The sequence below is a fragment of the Cupressus sempervirens genome, chromosome 7 (assembly GCF_028749045.1).
Source record: "Cupressus sempervirens isolate cs-2001-9-10 chromosome 7, ASM2874904v1, whole genome shotgun sequence".
NCBI classification, from domain to species: Eukaryota; Viridiplantae; Streptophyta; class Pinopsida; order Cupressales; family Cupressaceae; genus Cupressus; species Cupressus sempervirens.
In genome coordinates this window covers 873,948,052-873,973,830 of record NC_143124.1, presented here as the reverse complement: position 1 = coordinate 873,973,830, position 25,779 = coordinate 873,948,052, and the positions used below count along the sequence as shown (strand labels likewise).

The 25,779-nt window shown below is 36.7% G+C and overlaps 1 protein-coding gene across 1 annotated transcript; it reads left to right on the top strand.

Moving 5' to 3' along the window:
* LOC149550240 (polypyrimidine tract-binding protein homolog 1-like) lies at positions 1–25,779 on the top strand. The gene is made up of 10 exons (XM_089793332.1): positions 1–601; positions 14,075–14,284; positions 15,100–15,162; positions 15,278–15,351; positions 15,510–15,605; positions 22,130–22,187; positions 22,293–22,397; positions 22,490–22,571; positions 24,671–24,783; positions 24,900–25,779. Exons 1-10 carry the CDS (start codon positions 416–418, stop codon positions 25,458–25,460), a joined length of 1,548 nt encoding a protein of 515 aa, XP_089649458.1. The 5' UTR covers positions 1–415; the 3' UTR covers positions 25,461–25,779.

Below are 25,779 nucleotides of genomic sequence, written 5' to 3'. Positions count from 1 at the left end.
ACCCTTGCCAGTGCTACTTTATACAAATTTATACAAATTCAAGTAAACACCATGTACTTGGGTTTTCATCTCTCATAATTGTTTCCACGTTAGAAACCGGGCTTCCATTCAAGAGCTTATCTATTTCTATAGAAAGATAATCTGCCCTTGAAAGTTCGAGGGTAGAATTTTTTTAGGGTTTGGAAGGGTTTTCTATTTTTCGATTGTCAGAATTATGATTTTTACAAGATACGATCATTAAGGGCGTGGGTTTGGGACTGGAATAGTAGTAGTGCTTTTCCAACTTTTTGCCTTGAATTTGAACAGTATTTAATGATTCTTCGTCTGAATGTTTTAAAGGGATGATATAGGGTTTGTAATCAAGATTTGAAATTTTAGAGGCCGTTTTTTCTGAAGGACGTTAGATTTCGAGAACATGGGATCGACTGCTGGGCAGCCGCAGTTTCGGAACACACAACCGCCAGTCAAGGTTCTGCACCTCAGAAATTTGCCGTGGGAATGCACGGAGGAAGAGCTTATTGAATTGGGAAAGCCATTTGGGAAAGTTGTCAACACGATGCTCAATGTAGGACCGAATCGCAATCAGGGGTTTATGGAATTTGTAAGTTCCGAAACCTTATAACGTTATCTTATTGGGCTTTTATTCTATTTCTGCATTTTTGTGTTTGAACTTCTAATGCGCGAATCCTAATTGCAATTATTGGTGCGAGTTAGCTTTCCTATCGGTGCAAGTACGAAACTTCAAATACACCGAACCAATTGAATTCATTTTATATAAGTTTATCTTATTGTTACAGTCTGTAGAAGCCGAATTTGATAAACATGTTTGTATTACCGCGCCAAAATCTATATAATAAACAGAGTAGTGCCCGGCACTCTATGGTCATATGTTTTATTATTTGAACCATTTTTTTCTATTCACGTGTTTCAGAAAGTGTTCTATTATATTCGTCCCTTTGTAGGATTCTCAGGTTGTCTGATTTTCTCAGGCGATGCTATATCTTGAGTTTGCAAGGTACCATTGCGTGTCAACCAAAACTAATATTGGTAGTAACTTTATTAGTCCACAAAGTTTTCCCTGCACATTTAAATTTGGTACTGATTAAATTGATTCAATCCAGAGTATAATCAAAGTTTAATACCTTAAAGAGGAATTTACATTCGACTCTATCAGGGGACTTATCAATATCTAGCTTAATTATCACAGCTCCTGTCCTTATTAGTATCACAGGTCATTATAATTCTATGTAAGATATATTTCTCCACCATAAGCCTACCCTGTTCCTGTGAAATTACAATTTCAAAGCATTGCTTCAATCTCAGACCCAAACTTAATTTCAATTTTATTAATAGTTTTAAAAATGCCCAGCATCGCTTTTTACAATTCAGCTCAAAATTAGTTCCACTTCATTATTAGAGCTTTTTTTTCCTATATTCTTTCTATGGCACCTCAAACATCCTTTGCCTACAATTGTGCAGTTTAAACAAAATAAAAAAATGCAGACTGGTTTATGAGTTCTATTTGTCCCCAAGGAAAACACAGCCACTCTGGTTTCTTTGTCTGCATCTGGTTTCAGAAGGAACTGTGTATCAAGACTACAAATGAACTTCATTTTTTTCTTAAGCAGTTCCTCTTGAGCGCTTTGAAGTTTTATCTATTACTTTTGCAGCTGTCAGCAATTTTTTTAAGAACAGTTTTCCTACCTCTTTTATTTCCTTCTTTTTTCTTAATTATTCTCCTTTAAAATAGGCTGATCATATTACGGACATGTAGGCTTTGATAGAGATTGTATCTTCTTCTTTCAACAAATTTATCCTTTGATTTTTGCTACTAGTGGGTTTCTTTTGTCCTTACTAGGCTTAAATTCCAGCATCAACTCTTTTGTTTTTCCAATAGCTCTTTGTTCACCCTAATTATCCTTATTCCTTCTTATTTCCAATTCAGATGATGGGAATCTTCCTTATCTGACGAATTTTTAAATTGCTGCTTACTTTAGCTTCTTATCTCCATTTTGGAATTATTTAGCTTTCAGATCAACAAAAATCCCAGTCTTCCTTTCTCCTCAGTAGTCTTGTCACGTTTTTCAAAGTTTCTTTTAGTACAGGGACCATAATACACATTAAGTTTCATCGTAAATGTAACCTCTTTGACCTCCACTTTCAAACTTTTTGGACAGTGAGTAGATTCATGAAAGAGAGGAATATCCTAACTGATTTTAATATTTTCTAACACTCTTTCATGATCAAGAAGTAAACTATCCTATCTTTTAGTTACGACTCCATCAACTTGCCTTTTCTTGGTCCAATTCAAGGTTTTCATTTACAAACCAATATCAATTAAATTATATGGGTGCAAGGCAGCAAAGCGCTTTAAAATTAAGAGATTTTGGCAACAAAACTAAATTACTTCATTTTTATCTTTCCAATCCCCATTAATGACTGAGAAGAACATATGCAATCTATCTATTATGGCACTGTCTTCTTGCCCATGATTGGTCCAAATCAAGGTTCTCAATATCAATTAACGTACACTTTATGCAGAATTTTTTAAACTTAAGAGAATTTATTGTCTAGATCATATTCTAGGGTGTTGCGAGTTAGAGCAGTACTTGCTGAGTCCCAGCCAGAGTCCATCAAAAAGAGGCAGATTGCCTCTAGCCCCAGACTTGATAGAGTCACCATGGACTCGCCGAGTCTAAGGACTGTAGAGTCTTGAGCTCTGGACTCTCTCCGGCAGCGTGACTCATAAACTGTAAAAAATAATAAAATAAAGGGTTAAGTGAATTGTTTGTGCTTTGTATAACATCTATTTTACCCAAAAAGGTCATTCCACCCGTTGCTAATGCTTGTGATAGAGAGAAAAGAGTTAGAGAAGAGTATTTGGGTTTTGAGAGAGAAATTAGCAAACCGGTTGGCTCTCCCATATTGATTGTTGATTGTTTGTGCCACTTTGTAGCTTGCACTTAAGTATTGAGAGGAGCTAAAGGAAGCATTTGGAGGAGGCTTCTACAAACTTGCATTTCCATTGTTTTTGCAAAAATTGAACGATCTTGTCTTTGTAGTTTGTTCACTACAACCTTCGCCTTCTCTATAGACAGATCCAAATTCGAGACTATTAATCTACATGTAGAGTGGAGCACATAGATTGTTGATCGTGTCTTCACTAATGATGATGTGGAGTGTGTCGATTAGGTGGATTGGGAGGCAAATGTAGTAGCGATGGTAGTTGAGGAAACTACAACGCAAGGAGACCGAATGTAGGACCCTGAGGCTAGGAGTGATGGATCTGAGTTTGATGATGAAGATTATGTGGGTGTGGATAAGGATGAGGATTTCACTGAGGTTTAGCCTCAAACACAGGGAGAGAGGATGGCTTTAGAGTCTTCCATGACTTATCTTAGGTGTATTTGTAGGAGGGCATAGGCTACTATGAGCCTTAGTCTTCTACACTCTAGCAGAGCCTTAGTCTTCTACACTCTAGCTGATATTTTTATATAAGTTTTGAACTTTTGATTCCATGGATTTCATATATTGTAGACAATTGACGGTTACACTATGTTTAACTTTATATTATTTTATTCAGTTTTTTTCCTTCAAAAATTTGCTTTTATACTTATGTGATCTATGCAAAATTGTGTAAGTGTGTTAAGTAGCTTCTATTTATCTCAAATATTAGTGTATTTGATGTTAATTCACCAAAAGATGCATGAAAAAAATCTTTAAATCCTTAAAAATCTTTGAATTTAATGGATTTTTCAATTTTCTTGAGTCCGGTTGCTGAGTCAGAGTCTGAGCCCACTTTTGGCTTTTCGAGTTAGAGGCGAGTCCAAGTCCTGTAACTATGGTCTAGACTGAATTACCCCCACAATTTTCTTCTGGATTCATAATAGCATTGAGCACACCAATGATCCATTTTTGTGCACTTGTTCAAGCATTTACAAAATTTTCAACACTCCTTTTTCACCTCAACTGCTATTGGCCCATTGGGCTATAAACACTATAATGGAGTAAATCCACATTCTCTTTATAATTTTCCTCAAAAATATCAAATTTCATAATAGATTTGACATATAGCTGTTTCCAGCAATAAAAGTTTATCCATGCCTCTTCTTCTAAGCCTTTAATAAAATAATACCCATGCTTCTTCTTATAATGACTGCTTAACCAAGCAGCATTTCTTTGAGGGATACAATCCTTTGACATTCCAGCTTAAGTGTTTCATTGTGTAGGGTTGGAAGGGACAGTGGTTTTGGTTTCTGTAAGACAGCCACATAATTCTACCCCACTCCATTCACATTTGGTTCAAATTACATTCCACCTACCTTAGTTTTGCTATTAAAGGATTTCCACGTTTCTTCTTCTTATAACTGCTTATCAAGCAGCATTTGTTAGAGGAATTCAATCCTTGATGTTTGAGGTTAAGAGTTCCATCATGTATTAGTGGAACTGTCAAAGGCTCACCCCTTCCACTAGTCTGGGAATCTTTAAGCATTATAATTAGTAATTACTGTTTTTCAAGCAGTCATGGAAATCTCTAAAGTCCTCTGATTATTGCTTTCCAGCCTTCCAGCAGTCAAAGAAGTCTCTAAAGTATTCCGATTTCTGCTTTCAAAGGCTGTGTGAGTTCTCTTTGAATATTTTCGGCCAAAGGTTTCTGGCCATGTCACTAATGATGCTGTAATGCTGCATTAAAGGTCAGATGCGAGATTTGATGTCTGATCAGATCAGATGCGAGATACAGTAAGAACTAATCAGGCATTGTGATGTCATAACAGTCATTTTGGTATTTTAGCTATTACCTTTTATATATTGGATAGTGAGTCCTAGTTGAGCTATAAACTCCCTTTGTAAAACAACTCCTACCAGGGTTGAGACCTCTAACAAGGTGTACCATGTGTCCTCCTCTCATAATGGGTTTTCAATGCATAAGTAGTAATTTTATTAGCTGCATTGTAACTGATTTGAGTTGTATGTCTTTGAAGATAAAATCGGGCTTGGTGAACCAAACTTGTATCTTCGAAGCCTAACTATTTCAAATTAATGAAAATATCCTAATTTTTAGAGGAAAATCTCAATCATTAACTTAAAATAATTCAAAGGGTAATATCAAACTTGTTTTCCTCATCACTTCAAAGGAACTAAGGAGCTCCGCCCAAAGTCTATGTTGTCTTCCAATCCTCAATTTGCTTGTTTCTAACAATGAATGCCCCATTTTTCATCCAGTTGAATGCCTTTTGTTTATCTGGTGAAGTAATTTTTTTGTCTCCATTCCCTTATAATCTCCTTTGCGGATGGGGGTTAAATAGTAGAAGCTTCCTTCTTTGCACAAATGACCCCTGGCCTTATGTCCCGTCTCTATGGATTGAAAATTCTTGAAGGGAAGAAATTCATGATCCAAGTCTTGTTTACACATTTCTGAAGAAGAAATAATTCCACTGGATGCAAAATTGGATTAGCAAGATTTGTATTTTATAACACATTCTTGTAGGATGATAATTTCTTATCTTAGGTGACCTGTTCAAGAACAATAGGATCACCACTAACAGCAGCATTTTTTCCTAAACTTCCAGGGAGGGGAGATTGTATAATCCAATCTGCATTCGTGCTTACAGTGATTAACTCTCCATGGGATTAAACAAAAGATACCACTGTCTTATATACAAGCCAGACTTTATCAATAACCAAGGCCCCCCTATAAGTTTGGTCTTGATACCCGTTTGACTGGAAGGTTAAGTAAAGAGAAAACTTTGATCAGAAATCTGATATCCGGCCTAGGGCAATCTTTCCAATTCTGTTCAATCCACTTTTTTGGACATTCCTTAGCCTACCAAATCACAGTAAGTTTGTAGAGCAGGTTTCTTTCTGAAGTGTCTTCCATTACCTGGCCAAATCTCTGCAATCTTTAGGGCAATCACGTGATTTTGTAACATCTGTGCCTATTTTTGAGATATCTTACCCCTGGATACCTCAACATTCTATTCATTTCTTGTGATAGCTGAGCCTTGCATCTGAAGTTCTCGTCATACTATTCATCCTTAAGTCCTTACCCATCATTGATATCTATTATTGCTTGCCTCTTTCTAATATTGCTCAAACTTCCTATTCTAAATCTTTTATTCATTCTTCTGCATCCTTCTCTACTAGCTTTGCCATGATCTTCTTCACTTGTTCTTCTCCTCATGGCTTTATTTACTCCTCTGATCACTGCTCTATTCACTCTTCTCGTTTCAGGCTTCACCATTTTCAATCAATGTGGTATTTGTATTTTTATCGTTATGTCCTATGATACCATAAAGTGGTGCAAAATTCAAATAAGTGTTGTGTAGGACTCTGTAGAAGGATTAGAAGCTGTGTTGAATGAGTCCTTTCCCTTACACTTCCCAGTTATCGTGCTTCTTTAGCAAATGCTAATATAAACTCCACTCCTCGCTTATATATTCCTTCCAACCCTAAATCTTTGACAAATTCCTGTGCCTTATTTCCTACATTTTCCTCACAATCTTTGTCACTTTCTCCTCTGCTTGTCTCTACCATATATAATGGAACTGTGATTGTACATTGCAGTTATTATGCTACTTTTCACCATAAATAAGGAGTATGTTTACTTGAGGAATACTTTTCTAACACCAATTTCCAAACTATCTGTAGGCACACCAGTCTATTCTGTGCATGTGCAGAAAATGGCTATATATATATAAAGTTGCCTAAAGTGGCTCAAATAATTTTTGCACAGGACAGTGTTCATGGACTGCAAGCCGTCTAATGAATCCTATGACTTGCACTGTTTTTTATTGAAATTCCTTTACATTGTACTGTGCAAGTGGCATGAGTCTTAAGAATAAGTTTTGCACACCTTCCAAGCTATCTTCAGGCATGCCAGTCCTGTAATTTCCCTTTTCTGGGGACATTAGAAATATTAAGGGGGTCATCACTATAATATTAAATTTACTAGGAGAGCTGAAACTTCATTAATTAAAAGTCAAATTGATACTCCAAGTGGGCAAAAGAGGACAAGGAGAGTCAAGACAAAAAGACAGAAAGGTAGTCGAAGAGTCACAACTGTGAGAATAAAAGGAGAAGAGACCCTTTCATTCGGTATGCTTGATTTTATTATTCAGTTCAGATTTCTCTCTTGGAGAGTTTCAGAAAGCTTCAGCTTTCAGCCCATGTGAGGATGTAGCCCCTCGTGTAGGCAGGTAGTGGACGCAAAACCATTGCCCGTGGAGATATTATCATAGGTGTCTCATTGAGCTTACAGGTTTTTCTCATGTTTTCCAATCTGACTGTAATACCTGTGTATAAGATTGGATTTTGTGGTTGGATGGTTATTGTATTGCTGTTGTATAGTACAATAATGTCTAAAAGTTATTCGGAAGTTGCTAGTTATCATATTTGCTGATGTATAAGATAACAACATGCTTCTGGATTGTTGAAAGGATGGTGGTTTAGTGTTTTGATTTGTACTGCTTTGTTCATATGCTTGAGTCTTTAATGTCATTTTGAAAGACAGATTTATTGGAATGTTCGGGTTTTACTTGCTGTTCGTATTTTCATCTGCTTAGGGATGTATGTCTGAATGTGTGATTTGAGAATGAGTTTGAGCAAATATCTATCTGGAATATCATCTGTTATTCATATTGCTAGTTATTTGTTAAGTGGATTCGTATTCTAAGTGTTACTTTTAAAAGGGAATGGGAAAGTCAGGTTCAGGACAGTATAGTGCTGGTTGGATTTATTACAGTACTGGAACGGGTCGTTACAGTGGTATTAGAGCTGGTCTTCCTGCTAGCCTGTGAAATTATAAAAGAGCCTATTTCCTGCCATCTTGTTTGGTACAACCATAAGGTTGATCATAACTAGTCACAGATATTCAAATAGTATATGAGGTTACGTAGTTCTAAAATTTCTATCAGAGATAGTGTCAAGCAGGGGTATTATCAAAGAGAAAACTGTAGGAAACAAGACAAAGCATTTATAGGGCATTGAATGAAGAATTTGTCGTTCTCTTGAGTTTTGAGAAAGTCTGACCCAGATATATGTATGCAATCAATAATAAAGGAATGATCTGAACAGGATTGCAATTTCAGGTCTCAGGGGACAATACCCAATATAGTTAATTTTCTTAAATGCTGAAATGTAAGTCCCAATTCATAGTTATTTTGAAAGCAAGGGTATTGTACACCCAGAGATTGCCGTTTATGTCAAGTTTTAAACACAAATCAACATACTTCGGTTCTGTCAGTTAGTTATAGAGGCAGGTTTCAGTTTGTGGCTTTCCCTACGTTGTTGTAGAGATTTCTCTTTACTCTGGAAATTAGTCGGACTATGGTCAAGGCACTTATCCAGGAAATTTGCGTAATTGAATCATCTCATAACAGAATGCCGATACCCTTGTGAAATATGCGGTTTAACATCAAACCATTGTCAGTATTGGTTCAACGGAAATAAGGCAGGAAGTGTGTTCTGGGTGTGTGAGTCAATTCTGAGCAGTAATCTCCTCTAACTCACGACAATTGTACACCTTACTGGAAACAATAGCAGAGGAGTTGTAGACTTATTCGAATGTGCTTGGGAGAGTCTCTATTTTTATCGAGCCCTCATAGACATGGTTGAGCACCTAGCGTGAGTCACAGAAGAAACTGTGTGTTCTGAGTTGACAGAGAACAGTTTATAGTAAGGATAGCACATCGGTTTGAAAATGAAGGTCTACCGCAAAGTTATTGCTATGGGAGTGTATTTGCGTGAAGTGAAAAAAATAACAAAATCATGTTTGAAGTGGTGAAGACGAGAAGTGTGATTTCAGTTTTTCCCGTATATAACAGTGGTGATCGAGATTCGTGTTGGGCATAGCCGTGGATGCAATCTGTAATGAGGAAGGAGCCACTACAGAGGGTCTTTGCGTGAGCTTTTTGGCGGGCATTTAACATTTTTGTGACCATCGTAGTTTTCCTTGAAAAGAAGAGCAGGTAGCCGAATGACTGGTAATCGTTATTTTGTGCGGAAGTTTTTGGGCATTTGAACCTCAGTATGGTTCATTCGATGTGTAGTCCTAACGCCTCTGCACTTGTCAAGAATATTCATCATTGGCGAAGTTCCTTTGAAGCGTCACCAAATTTTGCCAATAACCAGTCATCCCAGGGGTCGAGAAAAGGGTGAACAGGCTCGCTGTAATCATTGGAAGATGCTCGGGGAAGTTGTAATTTTGTTGGAGACATCGGAAACACCAAGATAATCCTTCAACACATTATTCCAAGCGTTGCACTTAGTAGACAAGTGTCTCTAGATTCTTGTAAAAGGACACACGACGCTCTACATGGGAAGCTAATATTCTTGGGTCATAAACGATAGTTGGTGGAAGAGTTTAATTGACAAGTTGTCAGGGGCTGGCAATGAATGGAGCGCAATCAGAGGTGTTAGTTAGTGGAAAAGCCAAGCACCAATAGTGGGGAGCAGTGATAATACAAAAGCTATTTTTTGTCTTGTTCTTTCGTATATGACTTTGCATAGACGTTACAGTCTAATGTAGACACCTGGGACCCACGTAGATGTGCTTTATAAGTCTCGACCTGTTAACCATGAATTCTCCTAGCAAGCTGGATATCCTTTGGCGCTGAATCTAGCGGGAGTTGCGTTCTTGTGTTCTGCAATCGCTTATATCATGTGTTTATTGTCTGGTGATAACATCCTTTAGTGAAAGACTTTTAGGTTTTGTGATATTGCCCTCGATTGAAAAATGGCTCATACCAAGCAATGACCCGTCAACCATGCGGAATTGGTAATGGCAACAGTGAAACTAATGACCATTTCTTCAGGGGAATTAGTCTTATAGCAGCTGTGCTTTGACTCATAAAGACTTTCTTATCGGATTAACATTATAATGATCTCCTCTATTACAATTGGTTGTAACTAGTTGTTGCAGAGGCACGGGTGCTACCAACACTGGTCTGCAGGGTGGATCGCATTTCGATTGTATAGGGAGTCTTTTTTTTTGTTGGGAGATGGAAATAAACAAAGTAGGAAGTTTGGCTGTTACGTTTGCGTGCCACTTCAATCTTTGCCCGGACTATCTGATATAAATTTTAAAACTGTATCAACAGGCGTTTTTCTTTGGCTTGGGGCATTAGCAAAATTTGTGTTTTTCCTGAGCTTCGAGCAAAATCTCAAGAGGTGCATTTTTTAAAGATTGTGCAGTAAACTTGAGGCGTTGCGCTCATTCCGCTGTTCCAAGGGAAAGAGACCTACAAGCTTGATGGTGGGATGATTATCTGTTCATATAAGGAACTTGTGGAGTTGGTGGTTATGTTTGCAGTTCCTTTCCAGTATACTGTAAGTAGGATTTTGTGTGCTAGATTGGACCATTTAAGGGAGGCATTTTAAAATAAAGGAGGAGATTTTCTAACTTCTGATGTTTGTTACAATTCATATATTTCTTTGAAAAAAGAAACGTGTGGGCTAATTAGATTCATTGAGGAATGAGATTCAGGATATCTTGATATAGTGCAGTCTTCCTCACTAATTAGTATTCAAGTTGTTGTGTACTTGTCAGAAACCTGTCTCACATTCAGATTTATCAGGAGTTGTGCATTTCCAAATTTTGCACTAGTTCAACCAGCAGGACACAATATATTCAAGTCAACGTCATTTTTTGTCAAAAAGGAGTTGGCTGCAATTGCAGATAGCTTTGGGAATCCTCGGAAATACAATCTAATCGTTCTTGCAAATGATGAGGAAGTGGATGCTTGGCATGTTGAAGCTAAGAGGTGGGCACGATTAATCCACTTTGGACTATTAGAAGTGTGTTACTTTCAAAAAAAAAAAAAAAAAACTTCTGGTGATTCAAAGTAATGCTCATGAAATTCATCAAGGTGCTGATAGTTCAAGTTTTATACCAGTGAAGCTTCTGCTGCTCATTTTCAGCGTAGTAAGAGAATGTCAATCTCTAAAGCAGTTCTCTGAAAGTATATAGGGTAGAAGATTGAGAAAAAACAAGGGCAAGGAATTAGGATTTGGATATTATCAAAAGGCTAGTATGAAACTACAAATGCAATTAGTCCAGAATTCAGATTTTGTTATAAAATCTGAGATACTCAACATTTACGAAGACTGTCAAAGACGCCCTAATCGAATTCAGATTGATCTACCATTCAGTAATTATTTGGATTTTTATCTTGAACAGAAAAAGAAGACCGATATGGCAAAAAGAAGGTATTTGGAGTTGGTCTCGGGTCTCTTTGAAAACAAACAACACACGGATTTACGAAGAATTTTCGATAGACCAGAATTATCATTTGGATGATTTTGAAACAGAAGAGCAGACATCTAGCAGAGATGGGCAGCCTTCTCGCAATCACGTAGAAGATGTTACACAAGGCACAATTTTCTTCATTGGTGACTTGGAGGTGAGCCTTGTGAAGCAGAATGATGAAGCAGATTGCACTCAAGGTAATAGCGGTCTGGCCCTTGGCATCATGAACCCAATATTTATGATACTCAAAACCTGAATTTGGGGGAACAATTGAGGATGACATTGCAAGACAATGAACGGTTATACCAAGGAGATAATGAAATACATACCATACAAAATCAATTGAAGGTTAGTGAAGACATGGTTGTGGCATCTTTGGTACAATACGTCAGTATGCATGAGTTGGTTGAGAATCTCTATAGGAAAGTTCCAAGGGAAGGGAAAGATGACTGGTATGTGATCGATTTACAGAAGGTCAAATCAGCACTTGAGACTATGAAATCAGACTACTTATATTTGCTGACCAACAGAGATTATGTCCTTAGGATTGCTGAGATATATGCTGAACAGTCAAATAGAGGGAAGGATGTGTTTGATGAACTTAGTAGAGAGTTGAGGCATGTTCGTGAGGCATTGGATGAGGCTCGATCCTCTCTTCAAGGAGCAAAAAATCAGATCAAGGTCATGAATCAATCTCGGGAACATGAGGATAGAATGAGACAGGAATTTTTCCTAGAAGTCATCAATGAACTTGCATTCGGCAAACTTATGACTTGGATAGCTGCCCCAAACGATTAAGTAGCAAAATTTCAGATCACTTTCAGCTGATAGATAACCCCTTGTTTGAAGTGGCTGCTGACTAGACATTCGATAACCCACTTTTTATAGATGAGGAAGTCTCTCTTGTTTGCCTTGAGGAGGAAGAAATTGATTTCAGACCCTAGAATACTGATTCAGATTCTAACAGTGATTTGGGGACTTAGCTTGGGAATGATGAATCAACTTTTGTTGCTTGTCAGTTGATCAACCCCAACATATTTTCCGATGTCAACCCTCTCAGGAGTTGGGTGATTTTCCTTCTTCAGTTGCTAAGTAATTCTTGGTGGAGTAGCTATGTGAGGAATGTGGTTATATTTCTAGCATTCATAGCACCTACATACTTGGGAGTTCTGTAGGTTGATGACGATGGTGTTGGTTTTGATGTCCTTGAGATAGTGGTTTTAGCTTATGAGCAACTCATTTCCTACATCACCCATTTAGGGCAAGTCTTCACACTCGACTAGGTTACACATGGACCTTTGATATGCTTCTACCTCATCATAGCAACGGAACGACATAACAGAGTTTGGGATCCTGGTATTAATTGCTTGAGGGCAAGCAATCTCAAGGAGGGGAGATTTGTAATGTCCTTTTTCTGGGGACATTAGAAATATTAAGGGGGTCATCACTATAATATTAAATTTACTAGGAGAGCTGAAACTTCATTAATTAAAAGTCAAATTGATATTCCAAGTGGGCAAAAGAGGACAAGGAGAGTTAAGACGAAAAGATAGAAAGGTAGTCGAAGAGTCACAACTATGAGAATAAAAGGAGAAGAGACCCTTTCATTCGGTATGCTTGATTTTATTATTCAGTTCAGATTTCTCTCTTGGAGAGTTTCAGAAAGCTTCAACTTTCAGCTCGTGTGAGGACGTAGCCCCTCGTGCAGGCAGGCAATGGACGCAAACCCATTGCCGGTGGAGATATCATCACAGGTGTCTCATTGAGCTTATAGGTTATTCTCTTGTTTTCCAATCTGACTGTAATATCTGTGTATAAGATCGGATTTTGTGGTTGGATGGTTATTGTAGTGCTGTTGTATAGTACAATAACGTCTAAAAGTTATTCGGAAGTTGCTGGTTATCATATTTGCTGATGTATAAGATAACAACATGCTTCTGGATTGTTGAAAGGATGGTGGTTTAGTGTTTTGATTTGTACTGCTTTGTTCATATGCTTGAGTCTTTAATGTCATTTTGAAAGACAGATTTATTGGAATGTTCGGGTTTTACTTGCTGTTCGTATTTTCATCTGCTTAGGGATGTATGTCTGAATGTGTGATTTGAGAATGAGTTTGAGCAAATATCTCTCTAGAATATCATCTGTTATTCATATTGCTGTTTATTTGTTAAGTGGATTCATATTCTAAGTGTTACTTTTAAAATGGAATGGGAAAGTCAGGTTCAGGACAGTACAGTGCTGGTTGGATTTATTACAGTACTGGAACGGGTCGTTACAAGTCCATTCTGTGCAGAAAATGCCAATATCTGAAAAGAAGCCATTCAGAAAATTGAGCAGAGTGCCTCTTTGCTGAACAATGGAAACAGTTAAGATTTTGCATGACTCTTTGTAGGACTGAGGGATGGATCCTGTGACTTCACCCCTCAGAATAAAAATCATGGCTTTGTTTTCTCCAAATTATACTCTTTTTGGAGCCCTAGTTTGTCAGTACACACCTTGGCCAAACAAGCCCAGGGCATCTGTGGAATAGTAACTGTATCTGTTTGGGGATGGGTACCCTCATGTTCAATAACATTGGTAAATATTTATCTAGAACTGGAATTTTATCAGACCTTGATTTCTAAACTAGTCGGGTGAAATACTGTAGGATAAAATTTGAATGAGTCATAATCCTTTTAGATTGAATTTAATTGCTTATTTACTATAGATATGTTTTTGATTTGTCTGTCTCACTTTATATTAGTTTGGAGTGTTTAAAGAATTTCATATATGCTTTCAACTTTTGGTGTAATTTAAATATTTTTTGTTGCTTTCTGTGGTTTAATTTAGGAGGACCTCAATCAAGCTATTTCAATGGTTTCATATTATGCTTCATCATCAGAACCTGCTCAGGTGCGAGGTAAAACTGTATACCTGCAATACTCAAACAGACATGAAATCGTCAACAGTAAAAGAGCTGGGGATGAACCAAGCAATGTACTTTTGGTGACAATTGAAGGGGTAGAAGCTGGTGATGTCAGCATCGATGTTCTACATTTGGTAGGTATTTAAATTTTAAATCATTCAAATGCATTCTTCGAGGTGCATGAAGAGGAAGATGTTATCGAAATTTCATTAACTGTTTTAACAAATTGAGCAATAGGCTGAATGTAACCTTCCTTGAAGGAGTTATAGAAACAGAATATGTATATCAGGTTGCTCTTTAAAGTATTGCTTGTGTTTGACATAAATGTACATGGGTCAGCAGGTTAATGTCATGGACACATCTTCGATGGCAGCCTACAGCATTGGGAGAAAGCGCATGTGCGTTTGTTTCTTTCCCTTTGCTTAACACCTCCTCTGGACCCTACTCTTACTCCTGACCCTTATGCCTTAAACTTTCGATTGTTGTGTATTTGTCTCTCTAATCTCTTTTACTCCTCAGCCTTAAACCCATTTTAGGTTCCATATAAGCTGGAGATGAAAGATTTTGAAACTGTATTTTTAGTCTGTGCTCACTTTTGTGGAGCAGATCTGTCCTTGGTGCTGATTTTGAAAAATAGTTTTGTAAATCATTTCTGGCTATGTGAAAGGAAAGTTTCTTTGAATTATTGTCAATCTGGTGTCTTATTTATTCCTCTTATTGTTGTCTTTATATTCAAGGGCTTGAAGGTTTCTGTTTGTTATTACTAATGTTCCTCTACCTTTGCCAAATTGCACATTGTTGTATATGATGAAAGTTACTATGTCTATTGTTGAATTGAACCAAACACAGCTGGGTATAACATTTTTGATTGGAGTAATGTTCTTGTTTGTTTTTTCTATGAGTTGAGTTTTTATGATTCTAAAAACTTGTCTGTTGCTTGCCCCTACAGGTGTTTTCAGCTTTCGGTTTTGTACATAAAATTGCAACCTTTGAAAAAAGTGCAGGTTTTCAGGTTTTTTTACTACTACCACTTTTGATTATTTGATTTAGACATGGACAACTTGAGATGTTTTTGTTTTCCAAGACTTTAATAAGCTTAATTTGTATCTATCATTTAATATGAACAGGCACTGGTCCAATTTAGTGATGCAAACACAGCCTCTTCTGCAAGGTCTGCTCTAGATGGGAGAAGCATTCCAAGGTAAGTTTGGAGTCTATTTTCTTATTGAGAAGTCAATATAATATAGATTAATCTGAATGATATGCATACTGTGCATCAGCTGAAATAAATATCCATCATTGTCAAGTTATTCCTGTTTTTCCCCATGAGTAGCTAACTTTTTGCTGTAATAAATCTAGGTATTTGCTTGCAGACCATGTTGGGCCTTGCCACTTGCGCATGTCATTTTCTGCACATACCGATTTGAATGTCAAATTCCAGAGTCATCGAAGCAGGTTGGGATAGACACGTGAATTTTGATATGGAAATTCAGAAATAACCTTTTTAGAGTCCTTGGAGTTCTGCCTTTTATTCATTTTTTATGTTCATACATCTTGGAAATAAGAGAAATATAATTTTTCTGATTACCTTGATAGAATTATTTATGGATTTTTTTGGAGAAATGTTTGAGTACAAACATGCTCATGACAATAGTAAAAGCCTTTATACTACAGAAAGTCTTTATAACTCAATAGGATCTCTGATGCTTTCTTAGATTTTAAGTTTACAGAATTGACGTGGCACAAAAATTACTTATCCTAGGAATTTTCTCTGTTCAACTTCTCCAGATATGGTAATAAATCAATGCATAATATTGTCATTTCTATTTATACTGGTACAAATTTCAAATTGTAGTATGTGACTCGGGAATTGATAATGACTCTCATATGCTTGATGGCAAGAGCTCGGAAATTTTGCTTTCTTTAAATTGTTGCCCTAGAATTAATACATATGTACAAAGGTTCATGAAAATTCGAAATAATATAATCTTGTTGATCTCTTATTCACTTAAAAGATACTAAGGACTATTTATCTTTTTCAGAGAGCAACAGACATTTTCATGAAATAATAGACAGATTTATTCTAAGAAAAGTCTTTACAACTTGATGACTCTGCTGCTATAAAGTCTATATTTGAATATTATAGAATAATGTGGCAGAAGGATTACTTGTTGGATCTGCAATGTCCTAGATAAGTATTTTTGCAAAATTTTGGCTATTTAAATTCCAGCCTCAAATTAGTAAAACCAAAGCCTTATAAATAAACTATACTAATGTAAACACTGTAGCATTAATGACAAGTTATTATCCCAAAATAACCCTATGTGATTCCACATCAACTCTAGCAAATCCAATAATTTCTCACTATTATCCAATAAATAACGCCAAACCTTAATATAAGGTCAACTCATTGATCTCGAGAATTAGTGTTGATTTTTGATGCTATGCTTGTTTAGTGCTCTGTAATGCACTTTCTACCTGTGGCATCCTTCTTCTTCACAAGTACTGCAAAGTTAAGCAAAAGGGGTCAAGGTGGGTTGAAGCTCAAATGTGTCCAATCTCTAATAGTTCCTTTAATGCCTTTTTAATCTCCTTATGACAGTTTTAGAGCCTTCTGACCTAAAAAACATTCTCAGAACTTTTGCTAGGCCTCTGAGGAGGGATGTTGCTGAAAGCCTTCTTTTTCTTGTGCAAGACCTTCTACATGTGTGTTATGCTCCTCTTCTTTTGAAAGAGTTTTTATCGCCTCCATATATTGCACTGTCAAATCTACTTGGCTGTGGTTAAAAAAATCTTTCCATCCTTTTTCTTAATTCAATCTTCAGTGTCCCATTTGTGTTTCCCTGGAGTGCCACATTCTTTTGCTTTGTATGGGAACTTTAGTTGCATGGTCTAGAAACTCTATATGATTCCCTCCAATGAACACACCCTCCAAATTCCCGAAATGATATCTATCTCTAATAGTGATATCAACGTATGTGTCATTTTGTTGTGTTACACTCCCCTAGATTAAGTATTAGTTGGGAGATTGCTATGGTCCATTGAATGGAGAAGCCATTGATGTTTATCACATTAAAGCCTTCAGTGCATTGTCTGGAGAAACCATTGATGATTATCACATTAAAGCCTTCAGTGCATTGAATGGAGAAGTCAGCAACAACCGTCACATTAAAGCCCTCAAAGTCTTATATTTTAAGACTCTTGCCACTAGTCCGTAAATTATAAAATTATGAGTAGCACCAGCGGCAATGATTATGGTGACCCATTGTTCCTTAAAAACTCCTCGAATCCTAAATGGGTTATATCTTGGTGTGCCAAAAGCTTGCGAGAGTGCTTCCTTTGTTGTATCTTCTTCTTCAATCTCCATCTTTGGTTCATTGCTTTGATTTGTTGTTAGATTCTTTAGATCTGGACTCATCTTATAGGCTACCTCAATGTAGTGCACTTGCTCCTTTCTAAGGTATCAATGTTTGTGTGACCAAGTTTCCTAACGGCTGACCAAGGTTCTTGATTCCTTTTTATGTCTCCAATTCTTGTCTCAAGAGGTAGCCTTCGGATTGACTTGCATTCTTATGGAGTGTCTTCCTTGGAGGGAAAGTTGATTCATGAAACCTGTTACTTAGCATGGTTGCTTCAAATGCCAGGGTACTCCTTATTGCCTTTTGTAGATAAGGTAGCTTAAATGCTTTAAGCCTTTAACCAACTCTCTGCGAGACTCACCTTAATGGACAACATGGTTAACATCTTTCTGTGATATCAGGGACCAGCACAGGGATAATCTTTGAAATTATTTCGCATAGGTTTTTATTGAACCAGCTTGCTTGAGCTGAGCCAACCCTTTGAAATACATTTCAGGGTCCGTTTGGTCAAATCTTTCATCTAGTGGTATAACATTTCTAGCAGGGGTTTATATGCTGGGACACATCATCAGTTCTTGCCTATAGGAAAGTGCTATGGCATATAGGATTTCTTAATTCGTTATTTTTGTTTGTACCTGCCAATAAATCCTATGCTAGATTTTTTCTACCCAATGTAAATACTTATCTTTTGCTAAGTTGAGATGCAAACCTTTTACCTAAAAATGTCTAAAAAATGAATTTTAGCAATATGATTGGTTAATGTATTTATGCCTCTTATTCTAACATTTTCTTAACTTCAGAACAAGCAAACATTGTTATCGGTATACTAGCGCAAATAAACATTGTTATATAAGCATGTGTCCTGTAAGGCATTGTACAGTTGCCACATTTTGACCCCTGGGAAAAGTGCTCATTTGGCTTTTCTTATACCAACTTTTTAAGAGACTTGATCATACTGTGATTGGAGATTTCTTCTAATAAATGCTACACCAACCAATCTGAAAGTATTATATGCCAAATGACCAAGTAAATAATAGGCTTTAGCTTTTACAGTCTTACATTGACTAGTCTACATGAAAATCTGAAATTTATTTTGTAGACTCGTGGCGTCATTCATAAACTCATCATAAATTATTTCTTTCAACAGATTTGATTTGTGGTTGCTTCAACCGTTTTGCATGAAATGAAATATGAAAATATTTTTTCATGATTATCCTGAATATGGGGAGCTCTAAGTGTACAATTTCGAATCTCAAAGATAATAATAAAGAATTGGTGAGGATGACAAGTTTATAAAAGTTATCTTGCTGTCAGAAAGGCTCATTGGATCTAATATTTGCACATCACCACTTGTTTGTCTACAGCTTGATTCTCAACCATACAGAATTGACTTGCCACTTGCTAGCTTAAATGCAATGGTTCAAGCCTAAAACAGATCCCTGGAAGACAGAAATTCTAATTCTGTACTGAGTGAATATTGTTTTTGGTTATACATTGATAATTATCTCATGTTCATCAATAAGCATACTAAAGCTTCTTAGGACAATCAATTATGCTGCCATGGAGAAATATTGAGAGATTATTTTTATTGTCGATTTGTTGGAACAATCAGTGAGTACATTTCAAACATGATAGTTGTAGATTCCAAATACAAGTATTTTTTTTCGTCGGCAACAGATTGATTTTTTATCGCTTTTGGCTGGAACTCTTGAACCAGTAGGGTCATATTTGGGGGACCCCATCCCTGTGGTGATTACATCTTATAGGTCTGAGGTATCAACATCTCTCAAATCTGTATTATGCAGTAGTGACATTTCTCGATCATGACGTGTTTCCTACCTTATTGCTCCAAACTCCTTATATCTCCCTTTGAATCCTCAGATAGAAGTCTTGTGCCCACCTCAATTCTCAGTGACAACTACCATGATTGACATCCACTTTATCTCTCTGCTTGTTGATCCACCACCTTATGCCTCCCTTTATGACGGTGCAACATTGGGTATTGCCCCCTTATGTCTCCCATACTGTGATTTTCCCGAAGTGTGGACACCCTTCTAGTGAGACTACCTTCCGCTGACAGTGACCACATGTCTCTGTGCAATCTGACATGTGGTTCTAGCTTCATTTACCTCCATGTAGCGTAGGCAGTTGAAGCAGGGCGTAGACCTCCATGAACATCATATGGCACAGACTCCTTCACGAATGACAAAAACAGCAGCCACCAAAGCCTTCTCAAGCAGTGCGTATGTCCATTTGCTGGACACTCACAGACTACCATCAACAGCGGGTGTGAAAGTGCAAGCATTTATAATCTGAGACGAGCAGGGGACTGGAACATATGATGACTTATCAACAAGGCTTTGCAAGTTAACCGTTGCACTGTGGGGTCAATCTCCATAATACAAGTGTTATAATAAATATGAAAAATGTAATTAATATATTAATATTCTTAGTTATATTCTAGATACCGATGCGGCCTCCTGGAGGTTGGAGGCGGAAGCTGATATGGACAGGTGCTGGAGGCGGACGGGTACCCTGTGGGTGCAACCCAGATGTCACTCACAGGCACTCGGATGCGTCCAGATGCCCAGCAGGGCACCCGGAAGCATCCACAGGCTTCCTCGCCCAGACAAGAAAGAAAGACATTTTAAAATATTTTTTTAGCATGTGACAAGATTCTGTTAGGCTTAAATCATGAGTAAAATGAGTGAAATAATCAAACAAATGTAATGAAAGATAAGAGCTGATACGATAGATTTGAACAGCAATGAGACAGAGATGCCTCAGAGAATCTTTGTGGGTGAAAACTTCAACCAAATGACTGTATGCTTCGTGTTTAAAAATGTCTTGCAAAACTGATTCCACAGCTCCTTTGGCTGTCTACAAAACTCTAATTTTGTTCAGCTCCCCATAAACCAATTAAAGTTGGATTTTTCCTTTTGAATTGCAATAGGTTTCTTTGCAAGGGTTTCTTCTGCGATGTTGGCTAGTTGAGTTTATATGGAAATGCATTTTGCAAAGCTTCTCAAGTTTGATGGCATTTTAAGTTGCCATTTTTGTGACAAATAGTGAGAGGAAATTCTCTCTTCAAATTATAGGCAGGATTTTATTTTAATTAATCTGTTCCTAAAGTCTGAAACAAGCAAACAGATTGCAGATTATGTACTTTGTTCAGATAACTTTCTAGGGGTTTTGCATCTAAACAAATTACTTGAAAGAAACAATATAGATCATCTTTTGATCTTGAAGGTAAGAATACAAGACTGAAACTACTTACTCGTTACTCTGCATATACATAGTATAACTGTGTGTATATATATATCTCCCCCCCATCCCCCCCCCCACAAAAAAAAAACCCTGCATCCGCATCTGGATTGGTAACTTAGGTTATATTACATAATTGATTATAAAAAAAAAAAAAAATGATTATATTATAATCAGCATAATGATACTATGTCAAAATAAGTTAAACAGCATGTTAATTGATATGATTAAATTTTTTTATTTTTAATGTTTGCTGATGTTTCCTCAAATTGTGACAGCTGTTCTCAGTATGTCTCTGTCTATAGGGAAGGACAGTTCTGTTATCCAACATCAAGTTGTATGTTTTGTGATTATTTCTGGTCAAAGTTTTTGCAAATTTTGGGAGGGTTAGTGGCAGACTCATCTCAGTGGGAAAGTCAGTGGTAGGTTCTTGTCTCATGTCGCACACCGTTCTGAAGAAGGGGACTCATCTCAGTGGCTAAGTCAGTGGTTGGTTCTTGTCTCTTGTTGCAGAACATTCAGAAGACTTCATGACCACGAGACATATTTAGTCTTTTATAGGGTAGTTGATAGAATGACCACCACGAGACATATTTAGTCTTTTATAGGGTAGTTGATAGAATGACCATTAAGGGAGGGTATTAGAATATTTTTAGTATCCTCGGTTCTTGCTATATTTAGCTCTTTATTCTAGAACCTTAGTTAATGCTCATTTAGACTTTATTATTAGTTTTAATGCTCATTTAGACTTTATTATTAGTTATCTTAAATCTGTTTTATTTATAGAGGCTGTCTTTATTCAGATAACTTTGCGTTTTAGTTAATGCTTTTTATAGTGTTTGTAAACTCTATTTATTTGTGTGATTTGTTAATACAACCATTCCATTTTGAAGTTTCATTTGTTTATTTCTGATTGTTGACCAAATTCACTGCCTCTTTTCAACAGTTCTTTGTCATTACATGGCTTTGCTTATATTATCCCACAGATTTGATAAATTTCGTCAAGGCTTCTGCCAGTTAGTTGACCCAGTGACAAGTCCTTTCACATTATTGCAAGAAGTTTGATACATTGAGCAATGCATTGTTTCAATTTTATGATCTTACTGTGAATGTATGATGATTTTAAATTACTTGTACAAGCGTCTTAGATAGAACAAATAAATTATAATTTCCCCCCATAAAAACTAATTTTTTCTGAAAGAAACCAAGTTTTCAACTTGCATCCCAATTGCTTCTTTTCTTGTATTTCATTTTACTCTATTTTCATGCTCCCAGAAACTGTTTTTTCTATTTGTAATGGTGCTTTTATAATAACAAGTTTTTTCCAACAGCCATTCATTTCCATTTGTTGTGTAGGGACTATACAAACCCAAATTTGCCTGTTGCCCCCTCTGCTATAGATGGAACTGGGCAGGTGAGCTTGTTATATCATCTTATATGAGATCAGAGAAGCATATTAAATTTTTCATTTGGAAATATAAGTGCCATAATGAATTTTTGTTGGCATTGTGCCATGCAGTTTGCCATGGGGCCTGATGGACAAAGAAGAGAGCCAGAAAGTAATGTGCTTCTTGCAGCCTTTGAGAACATGCTGTACGCAGTGAATGTTGATATTCTACACATGGTATTTATAAAGACTACAATTTGAATGCTCCCTTGACAAGTTTGAAATGTACTGGTTTTTGATAATCATTGATGCAACCATTTGGGAAACAGGTTTTTTCTGCATTTGGCACCGTTCAGAAAATTGCAATATTTGAGAAGAATGCAGGAACTCAGGCTTTGATACAGTATGCAGGTGTTGTAATAAATTATCACTTTGACTATGTTATTTTGTAAATGATTTTAAGTTTAGCTGTAAAGGATGGGGTGCAATGCTGTTCTTTATAAGCTTAGGTCATTTATGCTCAAGCGATTGTTTGATTGTTTTATTTGTTGTTTGCTTGTTTAATATTTTATCAAGTAATCGACCAACCATCTTTTAATGCTAAACTTAAGAGTAATAAATGTTAATTCTGTAACTTGCTGTCATACTGATCTGATCGATCCAAACTGATATGGCATGATAAGTAAAGGACTAAAGTCTTTGCTGTGTTTTCCTTTATAAGATTGGCATCTTAGGATTTTGTTTTAATACTAAATTAAACTTAATTGTTTATGTTTGTAATTAAACTTAAATCATTCCTAGAAAGTCGCTGACTTCTAGAGGTTGGGCAAAACAACTTTGGAAGAGACATGTCCTTTCTAAGGACATGTCCCTTGACTCCTATACTTGTAGAGGGTAAGGATGGAGTCTAAGAACACAAAAGAACAAATACAAGTCTGCTTCTTAGTCATTACTGCCCTCGTACAAATTTCCAAAGTAAAAGACAGAATTCTGATTTACATTTCTAATCCAATTAAAGGCAATAATCTGAAGTTATTCACAGCAAGCTATAAGGAGATAAAGAAGATAGAATCCAGTCTATATTCAGTCCAAAGAATAAAAAGTTATTGGTAATACTGCCTTAGCTAGGAACTTCAGAAACAGGCTTTAAGAACTGTGATTTTTGTTTTGATCAGTGAGCTTGACTATTACTTAAATATAGGTGAGCACCTATTATAACATATTTGAATCAATCAATTATTTTGAAGAAAGTACTCAGATTTATTTATTAAACATAATCTGAGTAATTATTTGTGGGAATCTTTTAATTTTAAAAATGAAATTAGAAATAAAACCAGCAGAGTATGTGAGGGCAAAGGGAAAAGAAAGGATTACTTATTTTTTTCAATGAGGGTCGGTGTTAGTTTTTCTTTTTGGTCTATTGAAGGTTCATCTCATGTTTCCTTTTTATTTTTATGTAATAAGCTGATATCTATTGGACATTTATTAAGTTTTCAATCCACAGTGGACCCAAGGCATCTCCCTTAATTAGTAAACAAGTTCCAATTCTGATACAAGACAACCGATGGTATTCATCATAGTTATAAGCAACTTTGACTCAGCACTAGGCAATTCGAATAAACCATAAGATATAAAGATGTTTAAGTTTGTGAAACTTTCAATAAGCAGCACCTTGCCAGAAATGAATTTTTGAGACATTATAATGTTAAGTTAGTGGTTAAGGAGATCGAATTGTGTGGATATCTGTTAGTTACTAGCAGAGGCCATTAAATGAAAGGCTGGAAGGGCATTGGAATGGCAAAATGATAAAAAATGCATGGTTTAGTTTTAGGATTTGGCTAATAGTCCAAGACAATGCAAATCACACAACAGAAGGAATAGAGTGGAATCATGTGACTAGGTGTTTGGAATGCCAACAAAGGAGCTTATACACCACCTTGCCAGAAATGAATTTTAGAGACATTATAATTTTAAGTTAGTGGTTAAGCAGATCGAATTGTGTGGATATCTGTTAGTTACTAGCAGAGGCCATTAAATCACAGGTTGGAAGGGCATTGGAATGGCAAAATGATAAAAAATGCACGGTTTACATTTAGATTTGGCTAATAGTCCAAGACAATGCAAATCACACAACAGAAGGAATAGAGAGTGGAATTATGTGACTAGGTGTTTGCAATGCCAACAAAGGAGCTTATACACACAGTGGGGTTTGTTACCATTAATGTTTATTTAATCTGAAGTAACTCATCAAACCCAAGAAAACAAGGTTACCTACCTCTCCAGGAAATCCAAACCATATTGTCAACATAATGTTTCATTGCTTTGTTTTCTCAGTGGAGGCAATGTTAATTCCCCCATTTCCAACTGATCAAAGTTCTATAACTAAGATGTGCATTTTTGCATTGATATATATAGAACTGATATACTATATGACTAAGCGTTTATGTGTAGTCAATCACATGCAGTTCTATGCTAATCAGGTCAGACTAATTTTGCTATTTGTATGTCAGATGTGCCGACTGCAGTGATTGCAAAAGAAGCATTAGAAGGACATTGCGTCTATGATGGAGGCTACTGCAAACTCCATCTTTCTTATTCTCGTCACAGAGATCTCAATGTGAAGGTGACACTATAAAAAGGATTGCTTTTTGTTATGAATTGTATAAAGTTTTTTGTGCTTAAAATCAGTCACTCATTTTTCTTGATTATATTTGTCAGTATCTCACTATCATTTTACAGGGTAATAATGACCGTAGCAGAGACTACACACTTCCCCAAGTTGGTATTTTACAAAATCAACCTTCAGTTTATGGTCAGCAACCTTCCATTCTTCCTGCTGGTGCTGTTGGACAGGTATCATCTGCAATGCCTGTGTATCCAGGAAACCAGCTTGTATCAGGTGCTCCTCCACCACCACAATCTGGTGTGCTGGGTCCTCGGCCAAATCAAAATTGGGAATTTGAACAGTTGCATCCTGCATTGCAAGTGACAAGTTCCCCCATGCTGGGTTCTATACAAAATCAAATATATAGGTCCTCTCCTGCACCTGCTCCTCCTTTAGATGCAACTCAGGGACAGACTTCTGTGCCACCATACTGTACATTTTTTCCCGGTCCCCCACCTTTAAAGAATGCATCACCTTATGAAAACCATGTGAGTTTTGGCATGCCACTGCAGAATGGGCAGGCTCCTAATGTTGCTGCTGCGTACTCAATGCCTCCACACAGCAATCAGGCTTCATATGTAAACACGTTTGTGGGGGGAGTACCAGGAGGTGGATCATCTGCATATCATACATGATTGCCTGCATTCCATTCTTTTGTGATCTTTCAGCAGCTTCCTTGTTTTGTTTGCAGTTAAAAGGCTATCCTATCTTCATGATTCCTTTGCTTTGAACACAATTGGGAATTAAATGTCAAAGACAACGCCATTCATATTTTGTTATTTATTTTTCATACATATCTGTGGTAACCTGCAGTTGTGTGTTTCATCTGAATGGATTACATTATCTGTACTGATGGTGCTAGCAAAATTATCTGAATAGCAACTATTTTCCATGCTGTAAATGTATTTTCATGGAGTTACAATCTTAAGCAGAAAGGTAAACAATGTTCTTGTT

Bases quoted from the DNA above. Each gene is read 5' to 3' on its own strand.
- LOC149550240 (XM_089793332.1), top strand. From the start codon at position 416: ATGGGATCGACTGCTGGGCAGCCGCAGTTTCGGAACACACAACCGCCA. The intron at 15,163-15,277 runs GTTTTTTTACTA...TAATATGAACAG, and splicing joins AAAAAAGTGCAGGTTTTCAG to GCACTGGTCCAATTTAGTGA. The intron at 15,606-22,129 runs GTTGGGATAGAC...TTTGTTGTGTAG, and splicing joins TTCCAGAGTCATCGAAGCAG to GGACTATACAAACCCAAATT.